At 40.4% G+C, this 22,790-nt stretch overlaps 1 protein-coding gene across 1 annotated transcript in view; it reads right to left on the bottom strand.

The window, feature by feature from the left end:
• LOC116319218 (potassium/sodium hyperpolarization-activated cyclic nucleotide-gated channel 2-like) overlaps positions 1 to 22,790 on the bottom strand; it is a 35,012-nt gene that overhangs the window by 5,242 nt on the left and 6,980 nt on the right. The window contains exon 4 of the mRNA XM_031738487.2: positions 13,898 to 14,116. Coding sequence (XP_031594347.2) covers positions 13,898 to 14,116 — 219 coding nt within the window. The remainder of the gene's footprint in view (positions 1 to 13,897; positions 14,117 to 22,790) is intronic.

The following is a 22,790-nucleotide window of genomic DNA, read 5'->3' on the forward strand; positions in this document are numbered from 1 at the left end:
TCGCCGTGACACTAATTCCAGTTAGGCAGGTACACAAAGACCACATTTTGGTTGAGATCTGAGTTTGTCACCAGGCAACTGCTTGAGACTTGAGGCATTTAGTGGCCAGAGAGGGCTGACAAACTTTACGTCCTTAAAGAACTGCACAATAATTTGCAGTTATACCTCAGTACGAAAGCTCCCGACAGGTGATCCGCTCAAACGATCTGCAAAACAGCTCTTTCTGTCCAGTGTGTGCATTTCATTTTATTTTTGTTGTATTTTCTTGTGGAATTCTAGTTTACTAGAGCAATAGCATGAACTGATCATTTTCATTTCTATTACTTCATTACTTTTTCTCAGTCTCTGGATGAATTTTGGCCCACTTCAGCTCAGGTTCAAGGTTCAAGGTTCTTTATTTGTCACATGCATAGTTATACAAGTATAACACACAGTGAAATGTATCCTGACACGCCTCCTCGACATGTGCAAAAACATGGGGGGTAGGGGGGGTAGGGGGGGTAGAGGGGGGGTAGAGGGATAACATTATAAATATATATATATAGTATATACATTGGGTGAATGTGCAGCTCAGTGAGGTTTGTGGGCACAGCCCTCATAAGGATAATAAAAGCCCAGGTCATCACCTCTCCACCACCGTGCTTGACTGTTGGTATGAGGTATTTGTGCTGATTTGCTGTGTTTGGTTTTGTGCAAATGCTGCTGTGCATTAGGGACAAACATCCCCACTTGTGGTTTGTTCAGATGTAGCTTTGGAAAACTAAGCTGTTCTTTTAAGACAGGATTGGCTTTCTCCTCGTGACCCTTCTAAACAGGCCATACTCTTTCTGTCTTTTTCTAATTGTGCTGTCACAAACATGCTGACTGAGGCCTGTAGAGTCTGAGATGTAGCTCTTGAGTATTTTGCGGTTTCTTTGAACATTGCACGGTCTGACCTTGGGCTGAAACTGTTCTGATGTCCTGGCAAGATTATGTCATTGTGTTAACACACACCTGAATGCTCCAGACCAGCAAATAGAACCTCTGCTTTCATACAGGCACTCAGACTTGCTGATGATCAATTAATCAAGTGAATTTGATTAGCAGCATCTGGCGGCTACTTACCCTCCTAATTGCAAAGAATCAGTAACCTGTCCTTAGTGTGAAAACTTGTTCACAACTGCATTTCATTCATAAATAAATACATCTAGGAGGAAGGAACTGGCTCAGGGCTCTAGTACAAGACAGAGTTAGAAACTGCTAAATGTTTCTAGTGAACAGGATTTTGATGATAATAAAAACCTAGAATACAACCACACTCAAAGTTTAAAACAAACTAAGACAAAGGGCAAAATAAGCAAACATCATGCTATGATTAGACAATGTCACCTATGAATTTTAGAAAAGGCCAAAATTGACCTGTAGTATTTTACTGCCCCACTCTCATTTAGCATTTATACAGGGAGTGCAGAATTATTAGGCAAGTTGTATTTTTGAGGAATAATTTTATCATTGAACAACAACCATGTTCTCAATGAACCCAAAAAACTCATTAATATCAAAGCTGAATTGGAAGTAGTTTTTAGTTTGTTTTAGTTTTAGCTATTTTAGGGGATATCTGTGTGTGCAGGTGACTATTACTGTGCATAATTATTAGGCAACTTAACAAAAACAAATATATACCCATTTCAATTATTTATTTTACCAGTGAAACCAATATAACATCTCCACATTGACAAATATACATTTCTGACATTCAAAACAAAACAAAAACAAATCAGCGACCAATATAGCCACCTTTCTTTGCAAGGACACTCAAAAGCCTGCCATCCATGGATTCTGTCAGTGTTTTGATCTGTTCACCATCAACATTGCGTGCAGCAGCAACCACAGCCTCCCAGACACTGTTCAGAGAGGTGTACTGTTTTCCTCTCCTTGTAAATCTCACATTTGATGATGGACCACAGGTTCTCAATGGGGTTCAGATCAGGTGAACAAGGAGGCCATGTCATTAGTTTTTCTTCTTTATACCCTTTCTTGCCAGCCACGCTGTGGAGTACTTGGACGCGTGTGATGGAGCATTGTCCTGCATGAAAATCATGTTTTTCTTGAAGGATGCAGACTTCTTCCTATACCACTGCTTGAAGAAGGTGTCTTCCAGAAACTGGCAGTAGGACTGGGAGTTGAGCTTGACTCCATCCTCAACCCGAAAAGGCCCCACAAGCTCATCTTTGATGATACCAGCCCAAACCAGTACTCCACCTCCACCTTGCTGGCGTCTGAGTCGGACTGGAGCTCTCTGCCCTTTACCAATCCAGCCACGGGCCCATCCATCTGGCCCATCAAGACTCACTCTCGTTTCATCAGTCCATAAAACCTTAGAAAAATCAGTCTTGAGATATTTCTTGGCCCAGTCTTGACGTTTCAGCTTGTGTGTCTTGTTCAGTGGTGGTCGTCTTTCAGCCTTTCTTACCTTGGCCATGTCTCTGAGTATTGCACACCTTGTGCTTTTGGGCACTCAGTGATGTTGCAGCTCTGAAATATGGCCAAACTGGTGGCAAGTGGCATCTTGGCAGCTGCACGCTTGACTTTTCTCAGTTCATGGGCAGTTATTTTGCGCCTTGGTTTTTCCACACGCTTCTTGCGACCCTGTTGACTATTTTGAATGAAACGCTTGATTGTTCGATGATCACGCTTCAGAAGCTTTGCAATTTTAAGACTGCTGCATCCCTCTGCAAGATATCTCACTATTTTTGACTTTTCTGAGCCTGTCAAGTCCTTCTTTTGACCCATTTTGCCAAAGGAAAGGAAGTTGCCTAATAATTATGCACACCTGATATAGGGTGTTGATGTCATTAAACCACACCCCTTCTCATTGCAGAGATGCACATCACCTAATATGCTTAATTGGTAGTAGGCTTTCGAGCCTATACAGCTTGGAGTAAGACAACATGCATGAAGAGGATGATGTGGACAAAATACTCATTTGCCTAATAATTCTGCACTCCCTGTAGAATATTTCTCATGCCTCTTCTTCTTACAAATAATTTTTATCTGTTTCAGAATCTCTTAAGCTTCTTAAGAGTCCTCCATGCTCCTACTAGTGTTTCACCCCACTTCTCCCTCTTATGGGCTAAAATGCTTTGCTGAATATTTATCCTTTCTGGGAATTTTGCCTTAACTTCAAATGGAAATTCTTAAAAACTCTTTTAATTCTAATAATTTTTCAAGAACTTCTCAATAGAAGCATCACTTTGTGCTAGAAAGGTTTATAAATCTCTGCACATCAGTGTCTGTGCAAAAGTCTCTCAAGAGTCGTCAAACATATACAAACCACGCAGCTGAAATGAACACACCAAGCAGTTAATCAATGCCAAATCAATAAAAAGTGAAAGGTTCCCTTCAACATAGCAGCAAGACAAACAAGCAGCTTCTGTTGTTTAGATATGCTAATTTCAGTCCTTCCAAAGTGATCACAGAGAAACTAGAAACAACGTGGCTGGGCTGCAGAGAGAGGAGTGATAGATGTGGCAGTAAACAGAGCAGACAGTGAACTGTTGGGAGAAAAAGATTTCTCCTTGTACTCTGCTGTCAGCTTCTGTGCACTTCAACCCAGCTCAATTGGAAAGCTTAAGACCACAACTCAACTCAGCCTATAAAGCTGTCCAAACCACAATTTTGAGAGGTCAGCACGCTGGCAGCCGCTGTGTACTCACAACGTTCAGGGGCTGAGGAAGTCATCATCCATACCACCCCAATCCCAGCACTCCTTAAACTCTGCTGTGGATGCTGTGGATGAAAGCCACAGTCTGTCAGTATCAAGTAACGTCCCCTGAAAAGGTTTGCTCGCAAGACCATCCCCCCCAAAAAAACCCTGAAAGGCTCGTGGTTAACTTCTTCCACAGACAACAGTATGTCAGATGTTGTGTGTCCTGCCAGAGGCCCCGAGCAAAACAATGAGTGCCACCTGCTCAAACACTGTTGCAAGCTCTGAATCCTCCAGTGCAGCGTATAAACTCCTTAACTGAAAATTGTTTGCTGTCAGGAACAGACGGCCTGGCTCTCTGTTTGCAGAAGAAAATTACAGTTAGCAAACAATGATTTTAAGATGTACACAACTGAATGCATGTGTACTGTACTAGAAGAATTATTGTCTCAGATCCAAGCTGCACAATGGAACGAAAGCTTCCCTTTTTTCATTTCCAGGCTTTATGACAGCAGTACTATAACTGTGAACATCCTGGTCACACTAATACGCTAATAAGAGACAAACGACAAACAAGAAACCAAACAGACCCCACCCGATGAGTACCATTTCACTCTACTAGGGTCACATTGCTTAAACACAGAGCTTTATTTCTGTTAAGACTTGTTTTGAATTATCTCCCTTGCTATTGGCTGAATATTTTACATTATTCATGTAATGTGAATGAAACTCTCAGGGGGAAAACAGCGGACAGCAGGGGACGATCTCAGAGCTAATAAACTGAGCAGATATGCCCGTATTATTAAAACTGAATAATAAATAATGATGTGCATACACTGACACCACAGTGCAGAAGTAAATGCAACATTTTTGCTTTTTCCCTTTTCTGGGATATTTTCTCCTCTTACACAGTCACACTGACACACTCCTTATCTATTCAACTGCTCATTAAAGCAAATATCTCATAAGCCAGTCACATGGCAGCAACTCAGCAGAGACATGGTCAAGATGACCTTGACCGAGCATCAGATCAGAGCATCAGATTAAGGTATGAAACTGTTTTAACTCACTTGAACGTGATATGGTTGTTGGTGCCAGATGGGCTGCTCAGAGTATGTAAGAGACTGTGTGATGCCATCATGTCAATATGGACCAAAACCTTTAAGGAATTTTCAGCACATTATTGAAGAAATATGCAAAAGGAGCTACATTAGCTACTGCTAATGTAGTTCTCAGTGAGTGTATAGTGATGCAACATTCAGGATTATATCAAAACTGTGAGCAGTCAGTGAGGTGAGCATACAATACTGTGAAAAAAGTCTCAAGCAACCCCTCATTTACAGCAATTTATTGAAACATGTTATTCTTAAACACAGCCTTAACTGTCTCTGACTTTTTTCTTGTAATTTCTTTAAGTGTTCTTCAGGAATAGTTCTCCAGGCTCTGGGGAGGTCAATCCATGAATGATATTGTTTTGTTGTGTGTTTTTCTACCTGGGTATGGTTTTAAAGCACTGGCAGTGTGTCCAGGATCATCACCATAGTAGAAAATGAAGCCACTGTCAGTCTGATGGTACTTTTCCATGTTCATAATTCCATCATTCTTTAGAGGATCCCTGAAACCACCGGCTGAAATGCAACCCCAAATCATGGCAGGGCCTCCGCAGTGCTTTACAGATGGCTATAGACACTCACTGTTGAATCTCTGTCCTGACCTCTTCTGTGGATATTAGAACTTCATATATTAGAACTAGAGAAACGGGATTTAATTTGACTCTTTGCTACATTGTCTGTTATCTGTAGACACAACAGTGGTTCGTCCCTTGTGTCAGGTGCCTTTTTTTATGTTTGAACAATTCACTGGTCAGTGTTAAAGACAAATATAAGAAATATCAAAATAAATTAACATCTATTATGCTATATGAAAAGAAAAGATATTATGAACAGGTGCTTCAAAAACATAAAAATAATATTAAGGCTACCTGGAGTGTATTAAATGGGATCATAAAAAATCCAAATAATATATGTTCTCCAACACGTGTTGTAAAAAGAGGTAATGTAGTGATTGAGAAAATTTAGAGCATAGTTAATGAATTTAATGATTACTTTGTTAATGTAGGTCCCAACTTGGCAAAAGAGATTTCTGTACCGGGAGGAAATGATGATAAAGTAGATTCTACTTCTTGTAAATGTAACTCAATGTTTCTTGGTGGAGTCTGTGAGAGTGACATTGTAGAAGTGGTGAGTAAATTCAAGAGTAAAAAAATCCATGGATTGTGACGACCTTGACATGTCGCTAATTAAAGAAGTTCTTCATAGTGTCCTTCAGCCGTTAACATATATTTGTAACAAATCATTTCAAACTGGAATTTTTCCAGATGAAATGAAAATTGCCAAAGTGATCCCATTATATAAAACTGGTGATAAACAGATTGTGTCAAACTATAGACCGGTATCTTTACTGCCTCAGTTTTCGAAGATTCTTGAAAAACTATTTGCAAACAAACTAGATTCTTTTATTGATAAATATGATTTATTGAATGATCATCAGTATGGGTTCAGAAGAAATCGTTCAACATCTCTAGCTGTGATGGAATTTATTGAAAATATTGCAACGGCTGTGGATGAATAACAGTTTGGAATAGGTGTGTTCATTGATTTACGTAAAGCCTTTGATACGATAGATCATTCTTTACTTTTACAGAAGTGTGAAAGCTATGGTTTAAGAGGTGTTGTACAATTTTGGTTAAATAGTTACTTGAATAATAGGTTCCAATATGTGAGTATTAATAACATGAAATCTAAACTTAGAAAAGTAACTTGTGGAGTTCCGCAAGGATCTGTTTTGGGACCTAAGTTATTTTTACTTTATATAAATGATATTTGTACAGCCAGTGATACTTTAAAATATGTGATGTTTGCTGATGATACAAACTTATTTTGCTCTGGAAAGGACATAAAGAAATTACTGAAAACAGTGGAAACAGAACTCATGAAGTTAAATAGATGGTTTGTATTTAATAAACTACCAGTGAATGAAAGTAAAACAAAATTTATGTTATTTGGAGGTAGTAAAAGTAACATTAAAGTAAAATTGAATTTAAATAATGTTGAAATTGAAAGAGTATATGAGACAAAATTTTTAGGAGTAATTATTGATGATAAACTTTGTTGGAAGCCCCACATAGAACATGTGAAACGGAAATTATCCAAGTTTATTTCTATTCTTTATAAAACAAGAGATTCTTTGAATAAGAACTGCCTTTATTTATTGTATACTTCCCTTTGTTTGCCTTATATGACCTATTGTGCGGAAATTTGGGGGAACACAGTACTAGTACTCAATCAAAGTACTACATAAAAGTACTTTGATTGAGTACTTTTATGTAGAATGATAATCTGTTGTTGTTGTTGTTGTTGTTGACCGAAATAAATTTCATTTCATTTCAACTAGCTTAAAGAAAAAAGATTGTTTTTAAAAGGTACAAGAACTGGACTGAAAAAGCAGACAATGTCCAAAGATGGCCAATGACCAGTGTCCTTCAGAAATCCTGGAAAGCTATTGCTCAAAAATTACAGGAATGCCTGGCTCCTTGGGAGCAAAATATTAAGAAATAGGTGGCGCCTCAAGACTTTTGCACAGTATTGTAAACCTTGTCCAGATGAGACGGAGCCATGGGCTTGAATCTGCTGAAAACAGTTTTGGTCTTTGGGTATGCTTTGCCAGCAAAACAGCCGTAAACTCCTCTATTTCCCTGTGCACTCTGGAGAAGAAGAATGTGTAAATATTTTAAGATTGGCCTCTTTGATGAGTAACTCCTGACAAAAAATACAAAATTTGACTGTAAGATTTTTCAGTACCTGCTATATTTCAAATGCACGGAGGCAAAACAATGAAACTGTGTTCTGTGTAAGTTTAATATCAGCCCTCCAGATTCAAACTACACGCCTATTGTTCCTGCAGAGGGGAAATGGGAATGCAGTGAATACAGATTGTTCTGTAGTGAAAATGTACTATCACCGTGCCCAGAAAAAGCAATGCGTGCTTCTGACTGATAGCGTCATCCTCAGAGCTTCCTTGAGGAAAACAAACATAAACATAAATAAACGTAACATGCAACATCTGAATTATTCAGCATCCACATAAAGGAAAAGTCTCCTGGGCCGGTGCAGCTCCACAGCTCTTCTGACGGAGTTACGCAACACAAAGTCTCACCTGCATGAGTGAATCTGCTTCCTGACATCTGCAGATGGAGGGCAGCCTGAAGAAATGACCCCGTGTCACAACTCTTTACCCGGAGTGTCCATGCCAACACTGCGCTCTTGGTGAGCAGCCCACAGAATAGGAAATGCTGATTGTGTGAAAAGAGTAGGTGTCGAGGGGGGGTGGCAGTGAGGGTAAACCTCACAGAGGGAGAGGTGCAGCGACCGAGTGCGGTTACGCATGAAGCTCAGTCCCGCAGCTTGAGTCGGATAAGGCTGAACGAATAAGGCAGCTAAAGCTTATCTGATTGAACTGAGATGGTGGCATTTAATGACGTGGCTTTGAGTGCCATGTCATAGTGCGGCGTATCGATCATCGCCGGGCAAACGTCAAATCTCTCCAGTGTCACGGAGGAGAGAAAACAAGCGTCTGACCAGTGCGTCACAGCGCCCACAGGGGACTGACAAACACCCAAATGAGAGTGAAAATGACATCCATTTTCTGTGTCACTTTGATGATGCGGCAGCAAACCGCTCCACTGACATTTTGTCATCTAAACCGCTGTTTGGGATCTATTTGCTTTTCGTGATTTGTTATTCGGTAAGACATTTAGAGAGCGCTTTGTCTGTGATTACATTTTCCCGCTTTCAAACCCATGAACTACTGAGCCAGCATCAGGTTTTTACTCCTTTCTCTCCCTTTCGCTTGAGTCCCCTTCTCTCATTCATCCAAAAACTCTCCATCCTAATTCGGGTTCATCCCGAACGGACATGTGGATGTATAATACATTCACTCCATCCCCGGCTAAATCGCCTCATTACATTATGAAGCACATTCACCAAAGAGAAGGAAATCAGATAGCAGTAAATAAGAACTTGATTTCTCTGTCTTCAATTCAGAGATGTGTACAGAGGGAGGAACAACACACTGTGGGGTCTCACACAGAACACAGTCTCATTAAATGAAACGGAGCTTCTGAAGAAATACAGGAAATCATATAATTCAGTCAAAGGCAGAGACAGCCAAAGGAAACGGGGTGATAAGGCTTGACTCAAAAGAAACTTTTATTTAAAAACCAGTAATGTCCAATAATGAATACCATCAGATACAACTAAAAAAATGATGTTTTTTGTTGTAGATGTGAGTGCAGGAATCTCTTTACAAAGCCCGCCTGCCTCTGGGTAATTGGGGGATGACTAAAAATTGTAGAAAAGGAGTTTTTGGTACCCTAGATGAGGGAAAGGAGGGTAGTGGTGGTGGAGCACTGTTGTGTGTTTTCTGTCTCACTGACTCAGATCAGCCTCTACAATGATTACAAAGGAGAGATGATTATTTCATGCAAAACCCTTTTTAAGTATTATAAGTACAAAAGAGTGTATCTAGTATATATAAATATAAAATCCAGTCTGATTCTCCACCTCTACACAGATTCACTTATTCCTGCAACTAAAAGCAACTTTATTAACAAGCCACACTTAGTAAACTGTGATGTCTAGCACTGACAGAAATATAAGGGGGAAATAATAAAAGCTTGAGACATGTTAATCACAGGTCATGTCTACAAATTCATTGTGCTGCATTCATACAGACCTTGGCCCACTTTTCTTTACAATATTGCTTGAGTTCACTGAAGTTTTTGGGCATTCATTTATGCACAGCTCTCTCAAGGTCCCACCACAGCATTTCAATCATGTTGAAGTCTGGACTTTGACTGGACTATTGCAACACCTTGATTCTTTTCTTTTTTAACCATTATGTTGCAGATTTGCTGCTGTGCTTGGGATCATTGTCCTGTTGCATGATCCAATTTCAGCCAAGCTTTTGCTGTCAGACAGACAGCCTCACATTTGACTCTAGAATACTTTAGTATACACAGGAGTTCATGGTCCACTCAGCGACTGCAAGGTGCGCAGGTCCAAAGCTGACACAAGAAGATACAACTTTGCAAACCTAAGCCATGCTGCCATGTTTATATTAGAGAGAAGAAGCTTTCTCCTGGTGACTTTTGAACAAGTCATGTCTGGTCAGTCTTTTTCTAATTGTACTGTCATCAACTTTAACATTTAATATGCTAACTAAGGCCTGACCTCACAGAAGAATGATGGTCTTCAGATTGTTTATAAATGGCCTTATATCCCTTCCCAGATTGACAAACAGCAACACTTGCTTCTCCAAGATCATTGTTGATGTCTTTTCCCCTTGGCATTGTGAAAACAGTCATCTGAATGCTCCTGCAAACTCCCAAAACCTCACACTTTCCAACACTCAATTCATCAACTGCAGTTGATCAACAGCAAATGGCTGCTTTCTACCCTCTTGGTTCCTATGTCACCAGTAAGGGTGTACTTCATCTTTCACACACTGCTTCTGCATTTTGTTTTTGTTTTTGTTAAATAAATAATGACAGGGTGTAGTATGTGTTGTTTTGTAGTTAATCTCAGACTGTATTTACCTCATTATGAGACCTGTTGTGGACCAGATTACTTTCATTATGTCCCAATATGTAAAACCTTAGAGTTGAAGATGGTCTACTTTCTTTTTACCATGATTATACACCTCATACAGCGCTACACAAAACTCTCAGAGCCACAAAGTCAGAATCACAAAATGCTGCACCTTAGACATGATTTTCCAGATGGCCAAATGAGCAGTTATGCATGTTTTGGTATGTCATTATAGAGCTATAGCAATATGACAAACAGCATATTCACTGAGCTAGGAATCAGAGGACAGTGCAGTTATATGGTATCCCAAATCAATGGTGAAATCTAGAATCTAGAATCCCTAAATTCATCATTTTTATCATTTTCATTGTTTTCATTGGTGTATCAGATTTGAATCTGCAAAAAAGAGGCACAAGTAGAACTGCTGTTCTTTCTATGCCCCTCTGCTATGTGTCACTGTGCACTGTTACTATGTATAACTAACACAAAGGTCTCTGCACCAAAGCCACTAAGCCAAATTCTCGCTAAATTTAACCTGCATGAATTGTGACTCTGACATTTCTTCTGGTTTGAAATGGAAACTTTCACACAATGCTAGCTCAATCCACACTGGGGCTGTAACAGACTGCCAGCAGACGTGTTTTGCTAACACTCTCCAAAATGATAAAAATGTCACTCACAGTCCTATCTGGAAGCATTGCAAATTCACCCGGCAGCATCAGCATCAGCCTCACTGGCATGCATGGCACTTTTCTGCTCTCTGAGGTTTTTTTTCTTTAATAAACATGCCTGCAGCTCAAATACTAATCCTCACAGAGCAGCAGAAAAAATATATGACAACTGGTCAGAGAAAAAGGTTTTTGGGGAAATGCACTTCTTGGCCTCAGCAGAAAAACTGTATATTCTGGGACAGGGTGAGGAAGTATTAGAAAATGTCTAAATCTGAAAGAAAAAACATAAAGAGCACAGCATTATGAAAAAATTTCTAATGTCAAGGCATGTAGGTTTCCTACTCCTCACTTCATCCTTAAACTGGATAACATACAGGCTGGTTTAGGATTAGACAACTCATCACAGCTCTTAAATTTTTAAGGTTTTAGTTTGCTGAGTTCGTCCTGCTTGTGGTGCAAATTCGACAAGATTTTTAAAACTGGGGGAAAACTTAAACCTTCAACCTTCTGCGAGAGGAAGACAAGGCTGAATATACTGTATGTGTCTTTATTTGGACAGTTTGCACATCTGGGTGACTTGTTCCTCAGACAGAAAACACAAAGGACCTTCCTCTCGCCGTGTAACTCCCATCATCCTGGGCAAACTGTGACGACAAGAGCTCCAGTCAGCACTCTGCTGGCTGAATCGTTTTCTTCTAAACCGTTTATTGGACATGATTTATACTCAAGTGTCCTGCCACATGGCAAAAAAAAACTCTTTGGGGAGAGCTGCACTATGCTAGCCAGACACCAAACTGACAAAAAAAAAGAGAAAAACTGCAAACAATGTGAAATACACAGCATTCAAATATCTTGCAGTGCGCCAGGACTGTGTCTCCCACAGGTTTACCCTCCCCCTCAGTTTGCTTTGTGTAGCAGCCAGTTAGCAATAGCACTGCACCTTTCAAGGACACCACCACCAGAAAGGATAGATATAGAGGAAGAGAAGGGGAAAAAAGAGAGAAATTTAGATCCGGAGGTGAGGAGAGCGAGAGATCAGGAAGGAGATACGCCAGAGAGAATCAGGTGGAGACATTTAAGCAGTGCAGGGGAAGGAAAAAGAGGGGTGGAGCTCATGTAAAGTGGGATAGTTAAAGATGCATAAGAGATGATATAGAGCAGAGGCAGAGTGAGATCCAGTGAGTGAGTGACCAGGAAGCGAGAGACTCTGAGAGAGCGAGGCGGCCATGATGGCTTACGTCACCTTCAGGATGACATTGCCGGGACACACAGGTCTGCTGCCTCATCAATTCTACTGCTGCTCAAGGGGACATCATATCACACAATCACACACACACAATCACACACACAGGCACAGCCACAGCCTCTGGCAATGTGGCTCTACCTGGCCGAACACACCCGGAGCCTCTGATTGGCTGCTGAAAGCCAGCAGCACTCCCACTGCTCCCTAGCCGGCAAGACTCTGCTTGGAAACAGAGCGGCTGTGCTACCACGACAGGCCACTACTGCAGCGCGGCTCAGCGCTGCTCTGATCCACGCTCAGGTTCATTGTCCTTATGACAGCATATACGGGTGCTTTAATGGCGCCTGATGGTGTGTCGTTAAGGTCACAACCTGAAGCGTTTAGGAGTAGGTTGATGCTACACACTCCTGTTACACTTCCTCACACACACACAGCCTGTTGTATGATATGTATTATCTATTATTGATAACTAATTACGTGACCTTATGGTTTAATTTTCATTTAATGAGCAGCAAATATCTAAATCAGCCACAAACAAAATGAGGATTGTAAAAAAAAAAAAATCCTTTCTGCCCTTCAGTTAGTAAATACTCTTCCAGATATAGTGAAACTGATCTAACTCCTCCCTTGACACTAACTACCAATCCGTCTCAAGTGATCTTTAAGTCAAATCATTAGCAATGTGAGCATCTGCTTGTCTGACATTAACCATAATGACCTCTCTATTTCATCTAGCTCTGTTCAACATGAACATAAAGTTGATTTCATCTGTGAGATCTTGGACTACATGAGATTAATCCTTGTTAACACTTGCTAGTCATGCATATTAGTAATCTTATTAGCCTACATTTTTACTTTTTAGTTAACAAATAGTGTCTAACTTGTTTGAACACATATTACTGCTTACTGAATTTTGTATCTTGCTGGTCATAGTTCGATTAGTACAATGATTGTTTCTGGACTATAGAGCTGGTCCTGACCGTGCACAGTGGTTTATGAAGCCTCAGGATGAGTCTTTGACTGTGAGGTGACTTATCAATCATAAGTTGTTAGCCAGTGAGCATATGATGGTTAATCCTCATTTTTGAATCTGACCACGATTTACACCAGACTTAATTTTTTATTCAGTATGACTCAAAATGAGTGACTGAGCTCATGACCTCATCAGGAAAATGTTTACAGAGGTCAAGACAGAAAGCTGTTTTCCCATAGACTTCAACTGGAACAAAGACTTTTTCCAAACACAGTTGTCGGCATCTGGTGCCGGATGGATACTTCGTGGCAATTCAGGGTTCAGTGTCTTACCCAAAGATGCTTCAGTACATAGACTGAAGGAGCCAGGGATCAACCCTCTCTACCACCTGAGCCACAGCCGCCCCCAAAAACAACATAATGTGTAAGCTGAAGAGCTCTACAGAAGCTTGTGAGTAAAGTTTGGTAGATGATCAGTGAGATTAGCTGCTTCTCTGTTTCATGCTAGGCTAAGTTACTCAACTGATGGGCCACCACTTCAGCTTTAATGTTTCATCCCATTTTCTTATCCAACACTTTGCAAGAAGGTGAATAACTTAAATAAAGAGGAAATACTGGATCTAAAGAAAAAGAGCTTGCAGAAAAGTGTTGAAATCATGGGACGGAGTTGTTTCCTCACCTTTTCCTGATATTGCCGTCTGGAGGAGTCCAGGGACTGGATGAGAGCTGTTGCATGGCCAATAAAAACAGCATAGCACGTAGCTCCTACAATCATACTCAACATAGTGAGCCAGATATCTGATAGACTCTCCGGGGCTTGGCGGCCATAACCAATGCACAGCATGTGGCTCATTGCTTTGAAAACAGCAAAGGAGTACAGCTCTGACCAGGTGTCGTTCTGTGGAAAGACAAGAAAGGAGATAAACAAGGAGTTAAACACACGAATGTTACATTCAAATATATGTTTCAGACGAGGGTGATGCCAGGGAGTAGGTAACTAGAAGAAAAGCTTTGGGGACAGGGGGTCATGGAGGAACAGTTATATAAATGAGAGCTCAAGGGACACAGAAGGAAAGAGGGAGGAAGGGGAAACAACACCGAGGGATTCCTTCGAGGCCTAATCAGGAAAGTAGAGACGGTTTGAAAGTTATTTCCTCAGAGAGGAATTATAATGAGAGGCCATTAAATATGCACTTGAAGAACTGTGTGAATCGGAATCTACTACAGCAGGGCAGCGGTCACCAAGCTGCTTGTGCAGCAACTCCAAAATGTGATTGTGACTTAGAAAGATGTCTATGTTGCCGCCCACTTTAAATACATGTAATGAACACTTATTAAATGTTTTATTTCACTGTAACTTTGTCCCCAAACACGGCCCTTCACAAAAGAGTCAGATGAAAAAGGTCTTGATTTGACCTGAGTCTGAACACGATGCTAATGCAATCAACTCAAAGCGAAAAGTAGAATCAGAATCCTAGATTTTTAGCTATGTTTAATCTTTTTTTCTACTAAAGAAACTCATTATCTGTGTAAGCTGTGTTACTAAAGCAGCGCACAGGGGGGAAAAAAATTACAAACAGCATCCTGAAAACCTCTGAGACCCTCAGGTCTTAAAGAAACACACACACTAAAAAAATCACACACACACACTTAGCCTCACTAAATATGTACCAGCTACACAGAGGTCACTGGCTGCACTTAACAAAGGCAATCGGCTGCATTATATCCTCCCCATAACCTGCTGTGGAGAGTGCATCAGCACTCTACTACAGCATTATATTAAGAAGTGTGCAGTTCTTCTCTGTTTCTTTCCAATAACAAAACTAACTAAATGAACCAAAGTGTAGTGCTATTATGAAAAACTGGAACTTTTTCAATGTTTTTTAATCTTAAAAATTAACATAATTGTTTTAAGTTCGTGTAAAAAAAAATTTTTAGTGCGATGCAAAATGTGTTGTGTGTATTCAAATGTTAACAATTTGACAATACAACGAGTACTGTGTCTAGCAGATTAAAGCACAAATCAGTTTCTCATTATGAATATTTGGCTTAATAGAGGAAAATAAATGTAGTTTCTCTAAGTGCTGGTAACTCACAAACCTGAAAACTAAAAAAAACATATGGGGGGTTTTTGTTGTTTTTTTTGCTGTTTTCTGATTTGTTTTTATCTGATTCATCTATTAGATTAGATACGAGAACAATCACTAGGTATAAAAGGTTAAAAAAAAAATCACAGGTAGAGACTGAGCAGAGAGGTTTGTTAACATCCAAACAGCATCACTTTAAATGGCCACAAAGTGATAGAAAGAGCTCTCCATATGAGCTCAGGGAAATCAAAACTCCCAAAATAAATATAGCTCCACCAAGTGGGCTGGGGCTAAATGGTATATGTAAAAACAGAAAGAGAAACAGTGGAGTGAAGCAGATTGAATAATAGATGAATGATGAGCACTTTGATTCTGAAATAGAAACAGGCAAGAGAGAAGGAGAGACTCCATATCCTCGTAAGTCTCAATCGCTCTCCTCGGAGATTTCAGTTTGGGAACTATCCGTTGCTTTGATGGTAATCACCGTCTCCATTAGCTGCGGATAGTCTGAACTTGACTGATAACGCAGGGGCTTTAAATTTATCTTGCAGTACCCTAAAATGCTTCTTTAAATAGCCTGCTGCAACCTTGTTGTGCAAGAGGCCTCGCAAACACAGATGTGAAACACACCTGCCAAACAGTTTGGGCAGGTTTATGTAACTCGTGTGCTGTCAAAATACCTTCACATTATCAGTATGCATCAGCACTTTATCCATGCTAGCAGCAGTGGGATGCTTTTAATTCTTTCCCCCATAAAGGCGACATTTGACAACCTCCCCTGTACCCATAATGACGAGTTATGACACCTCAGTATATATCAATAAAGATGTGGTTTGAAGAACTAGAATAGTTTCTGGGTTTTGTCATAGGCAGAAAGCAACATCACTAACCTCTGATGCAAACTCATTCATTTTTTTCTGTAAGCAAGTCTGAAATATGACAGAAACCACCCAGTTCAAATAGGAGCTTCAAGGGTTACTCCTAGTAGGGGTAAAACAGGTCATCTACCAATCAGAAGGTTGGTGGTTTGATCCCTAGCTGCCAGATATCCTCGGGCAAGATCCTAACCCCAAGTTGTTCTCGAGTGCATCCATCAGAGCCCGATAGAAAAAAAAGTGCTTGTGTGAATGGCTGAAAGTGGTTGGGTAGAGCAGAAAAGTGCAATATGACAACTGTTACGTTTACTATAATTGCGGATGGTGTCAAAATACATTATATATATATATATGTATAACAAAGTTTATAGTCTAATGAAAATTTGATAGCAATCTGTTAAATTTTGTAATCAAAGTGTTACGCAGAGCAACAGACAGACCTTCCCATTCCCTGATCCAAATCACTTACAATGTTACAAATGACACAAAGTGCATGAAAAACAACAGTAACACTGAAGTGGAAAATGGAGCAATATCATACTGAATGATCACTATGCGTGCTGGACGCCCGATAAGCTGAACAAACATCTCAAAGATAATCGACAACCGTCTGACAAAGTCGCTGCCCTGGTCCTGTCACACGCCCACCAGTTTAGTTTACAACAGCTTATCAGAGTTCATTGTACAGTCAGCTTTGTCTGGTGCTTCCTCTCCTTCTGTTTCTCCTTGTCTGCCTCACTGTGCATGGTGTCTTTATGATCTGCAGTTTGGACAGTGAAATGTATTTATTTGGAAAGTGGAGGGCAAAGCATGCTCCACAGAGAGCTCATTGTAAGGTCAACAGAGAAGCTGGATTTCAGTATTCTGTCCAATATGAACTGATGGCTGCCTGGCCCAGTGGAGCTACTTAATTTAAGCCAACTTTAGAGAAGATGAAAAGAACCGGAGACACTTTGTTATACACTGTGTTTCATGAGTTAGATATGGTGAGAAAATCCTTACTCTGTTTAGCCTTCTATCATCTGTGACATAGTTATAAGCCCAGAACTGAAGGAGGGCTTTTGCGCAGATGGTCAGTTACACCAATCAAGTCAATCAAATCCAAACAGCTCATGTTTACATTTGGAGGGGCTCATGCAAACAAAAATAGTACATAACACTAAAAGTTCAGTGTATCAACATTACTCTTTGGACAGAGTCAGATTAGCTGTTTCCAGCATCTTATTCCACCGTCTCCACTAGAGTTTCATTATCACGGTACGTATCTCAGACTTATACGTGTCTTCTTTTTTTAACCCTTGGTCAAGCTTTTCCTGCAAAGGTTTTGTGTTAAATTAAATGCAACTTATAAGTAATTTTTTGTACTCACTGTGATGAAATGGTAAACCTGTGAGCGACAGATTAAAGAGGATTAGGCAGATGAAGCAGAGGCCAACATGCCCTGATTTTTTTCTTAGTACTGGCTGTGTGCTAAAATTATTAACCTGTCATTAACATCAGTTATTTTTTTGGACTTGACAAAACTCATTCAGAGAAACTGGAAAAAATATTTCTATGGAGTGAGTAGTGCTCTTCATCACCAAATATATATATATACATACTGTTCATGCATACACTCACTAGTCACTTTGTTTGGTATAATGTTCAACTGCTTGTTAATATCTAACCCCCCAATCACATGGCAGCAACTTAGTTCACTAAAACATGGAGACAAACGGGATATTGTATTTGTTTTAAATGTTATGTACTTGTGTGGTACATGTATTTTTGACTTTTGCTGCCATGATGCCAGGTCTCTCTTGGGAATGCGATTTTAATCTCAATGAGATTTTTTACCTGGATAAATAAAGGACTGATACATTTTTTAAAAGGTCAAGATGGCCTGATGAATTTCAAAGTGAGCATCAGAGCACAGGTGAATTAAGAGACTTTGAATCTAGCATGGTTGTTGAGCCAGAGCTAGTCTGAGTATTTCAGAAACTGCTGATCTACTGGGATTTTCCCACACAGCCATCTCTGGTGTTTGCAGTGAATGTTCTGAAAAAGAGAAAATATCCAGTGAGCAGGAGCTCTCTGGGTGAAAATCCCTTGCTAATGTAAGAGAGATGGCCAGACTGCTTTGAGCTGACAGGAGGGCTGCAGTAACTCAAATAACCACTCAACACAACCAAAGTTTGCAGAGGAACATCTCTAAACGAACAAGATCATTAACCTTGAAGTAGAAGTAGCAGCAGAAGACCACAGTAGGTGCCACCACTGTTAGCTAAAAACAGGAACCTGAGTGTTTAAAGGGTGCAGCATACCTGAGTATTGTTGCTGCCCAGGTCCATCCCTTTATGACCACATTGTACCAATGGGTCAAACTGGTTTCTTGAGTAGGACAGTGAGTTTACTGCACTCAAATAGCTTCCACAGTCACCAGATCTCAATCCAATGGAGCAGCTTTGAGAGGTGATGGAACAGGAAATTCACATCATGAATCTGCAGCAACTGTGTCATGCTGACATGTCAGTAACCAGCAACATCTCTGAGGAATGTTTCCAGCACTTGAATCTGTGCAATGAAGAATTAAAGTCGCTGTGAGGGAAAAAGGGGGTACAAACCAATACCAGAGGGGTGTAACTAATAAAGTGTATATATATTTTTTGATGGTGGCCACAGCGGCTGTCATCTTTGTGAAAAGTGTCCGTGAAATTGTAGTGCTACCATACTTGTGAGGATCGACAGTCACTTAAGCAGACAAAATGCCCGTCCCCACGAGTTTGAAGGAATTTTTGAGACTCAAAGTTTGGTTTTAGTGTCAGGGTTACACTGTTACCACTGTGTCACGGTTAGGCATTCATTTTTGATGGTTAGGGTTTGAGGAAGCGGCTAGGGGAAGTGTTATCGCAATTAGATGTCCTCACTAAGATATGAAAATGTGTGCGTGTGTGTGTGTAAGGGAAATAAGTTGAGTGAGGAGCTCACTTTAGTCCTTTTCACAACACCACGTGAGGGAAAATTCCTGTTACACTGGCTTTAAAATACTTCCTCTTGAGTGGTTTTCAGCATAATTAGATGTCATAGCTACTTGTTCAGTAATACAACTTAATATCATTGCATTCCTTGTACTTGGCTCAGTAAGGCTGTACAAAACAAAAACACCTGCGATATAATCCCATCTTTCTCTCTCCTCTCCCACGAAACAAACACCACCAACTAATTTCGAGTTAATTTAGAGCTCAGACAGCAGATTTCGCTCTTCATGTGTATATTGCTATAACTGGCTTAATGAGTACTTCAAATCAAATCTGAAATATCCCACAGCAGACCTGTGATGGTGTTTGGTCAAACTAATTGCAATGAGTAAATCAAGTGATTTCACACCAGACACAGTGATTACTGACTTACTGTCACTAAAGTAAGCAGACCACTGTGCTGCAAAGCTGAGGGAAGCGGGGGATAATGGGAAAGAGACGCCTCTGTGATGTGGGTACAGTAAGGGATGGGTGCACACACAGCTGTAATTACAGAGTTGAAAGTATACACCCCGTTTCTGTCAGTTAGCATGACTGTCACTGTTATTACCCAGTCGCCTCTGTTCTCTATAATGCAGCCAAGCTCTATAAGCACTCTTGCATGGAAATTAACTTAGTGGCTGATAAGGCAGAGTAAAGCTCACGCTAAATATAACCTGAGTTCAATACAGGGATGGAAGTCGGGGTGTACTGCTAAAACAACCTATGTTCCCTGAGGTAGTACAAGTTTGACTGAATCCAATTATTAGCTGGTGGATGTCATTCAGAGTTACAGAGTGTTCTCAACGCCCTCCATGGGTCCTGCCTGTGGGCCCCACACCACCAGAGCCACTGTAGGGTGTGAGCCATGATGGATGGCCTGGCTGCAACACAATGGCTAATGTTACAAGTTGTCAGCCACTCAATAGGGGGTGGTCTCAGGTGGCCGTATGTAGCCCACGCCAGAGCGGGCCTTTCGTTTGAGAGTGACGGCTCTCTGGAGACCGGCTGTCTTTGATTATTCAACAGGAGAGAACACTGGAGGAGTCAGTGTCCTGTCAGGCCCAGACTCCATCATCATGGACTTCAAACTCTGCAGCGTGTACTGAGCACGATTGTCTTTTGTGCAGCCTATAAGTTTAGAATTGTAGAAATACTTTTGAACTTGTGTTGCTGTTCCATCTGCGGTGCTTTTTAGTTGTCATTGTTAGATACGTGCTTTACATTTTACATAGCAGCTGCATGTTGGTGCACTGATTTGAAGGATCTCTTGGATATTCTCTCCGTGAGTTCTTTAGGCCTTTAACCTCTTTCACCCTGGAGGTCCTTGTCTTCCAAAGTAGCATAGTACATTTACTGAGCAGGCCCCTGGTACTGCTGTGATGATTAAATGGATGGACTATTTGTTGTGGTTCATTTGTGTTGTATCAAAGTTGGTCGAGTGCAATCGACAACTTTTAGAACAGGTCCAAAATCATCTGTGCCACTGACACATTGTTTTATTGCCGTTATGTACTCTCTAATTTATGATTTTATCAATATTTGACAGACGTTTTTAAATCTCACTCTGCGCCGATATAAACAAGTCTTTATTTTTTTCATTTTGTGAGTCCAAAAACAGCATTTTCAAATTACTCATTTTGATTTACCTGGAATGTCGAGTTATGTAAAACAAAGAGAAAAGCCATAAGTCATGTGAGCAACAGAAGTAGTGAATATTTGGTACTCTGTCTTACAGCTAACCAAATGATTTCATCTGTTGTCATTAAGTTGCTGATTTAATATTCTGTGGCTCGACAAATTGAGCTAATCATTTCAGATCCAATAAATCGCAGCAATTTCAGTTTGACTGTCTTATTCCTATTCTCTGCACACTGCCTTTCACCCTCTGACATGACAGCTGTTGATAGGCTCCAACCCTGAATTGGACAAGTGATTAAGAAACTAGATGGAAGGATGGATGGATAAATTCAAAGAAGCAGGGGTATTTGTTATACTGGTACTGTGGTGTGTATTTCAGTGTAAGGCATAGAGTTGATACAGTGAAGGCAATGCATGACGGATTTTTAATCATCTATAACATCAAAGGCTTGGTTTTGATATAGTCAGCCTCGGGGGTGAGTGAACACACCTCCACTCATTATAATCTCTAAATTTCTGCATATAAATATGTGTACCTACATTTTCTGGATGTAGGTTAGTTATTTAGAGGAGCAAAATAAAAAGTAAGATGTAATTTATTGTTCTTTTTGTCCAAGATCATTTTACCAACATTGAAGAAAAAAATATACATATATGCTTTGTCCTCAGTGACCCAGCTCTACAAAATAACATCAGTAAAACTGCAGTAGGTTTCAGTCTGACACATCAAACAAAAAGTGAATCCTTTTCATCTCAGCAATATGGCAAAGAGGATGTTTACCCTCATCATCCCATTAACTTGTTTCAACCAGAATTACTCTTATACAGCACTAAAAACAAGAGTCCCTCCTCTCATCCAGGAAATACTTCAAATCTGAAATTTACAAGCCGTCGTGGCCGACCCAGACGGTGTCTGGGAGCAGGACCCAATCTGTTTAAAACCCCATTTGGACCTGTGCCTCGTGTCTGGGTTTGGTGTGGTCTCCTCTTGCTCAGTAAAAGGCTGGTTTGACAGACAGACCTATAAACAAACAGCTTTTATCTCTCTGAGAGAGACATGGCAACAAAGAGCCCAGCTGCCTGGCCATATTTCCCCCATCCCTCTATTTCCCCCTTTTATCTTTCCTGTCATCGCCCCACCGTGCTGAAGAGGAGGCACGGAGTGATGTAGAGGTGCACTTAAATCTCACAGGTTTGTTTTTAACAGCCTCTTTGCTGGTAAGCTATAGCTGTTTTCTGCCAATGACAAGGTTGTGATATGAGTAATATCCTTGATTTGCTTGAAAGGCGAACACACTTTTCCTCCTGAATCATACACAGCAGTGATCACTAAGCTTAATAATGATTTTCTGAAGCGTGCATAGTGCTACCCTGGTATCAGTAATATTAATTAATATTAATATTAATATTATTGACTCATACACGATTATTTGTAAAGTAGTGTGGTCACGATTAAGATCTGTTTAATGTTCATGTCTTAATCATTTTTGTGCTCACATCATTTAAAAAGATTAAACAATAAAAACAAGCTACTGAGGCAGCACAACAGAGATATTGTCTTTTTGCTTGCATGCCTCCTTCCTGCTGCCCACATTACCACACTGGAGAATCAGCTGTGTTATGCTGGTGGAGCCTGATGTAGCTTTGAGCTGAGGAGTGGGCGACAGACGATATCTGGTAACTTCAAGTGCCATCACTTGACATTTATCACACTTCACACGGCTTTGTGAAGCGACAAAGGGCACTGTGCAACTTTCTTTAACATATTTAGCAAGGTCCTGTAAACAGAAGTGGAAAATTGGTGGTGTTCCCCTCTAAAGAATTAAAAATCTCTGAGGCCAATTTGAGGCTTCCCTTCTCCAAATAACCTTTCTAAAGCACTGGGGTTCCCTGCACAGTGAAAGACAAGAAAGAGCTTATCATGGTCACAAAATATTGATTGAGATTTAGCCAATATTTTCTGATGACAGTGA

The sequence above is a fragment of the Oreochromis aureus genome, linkage group 18, assembly GCF_013358895.1.
Source record: "Oreochromis aureus strain Israel breed Guangdong linkage group 18, ZZ_aureus, whole genome shotgun sequence".
NCBI classification, from domain to species: Eukaryota; Metazoa; Chordata; class Actinopteri; order Cichliformes; family Cichlidae; genus Oreochromis; species Oreochromis aureus.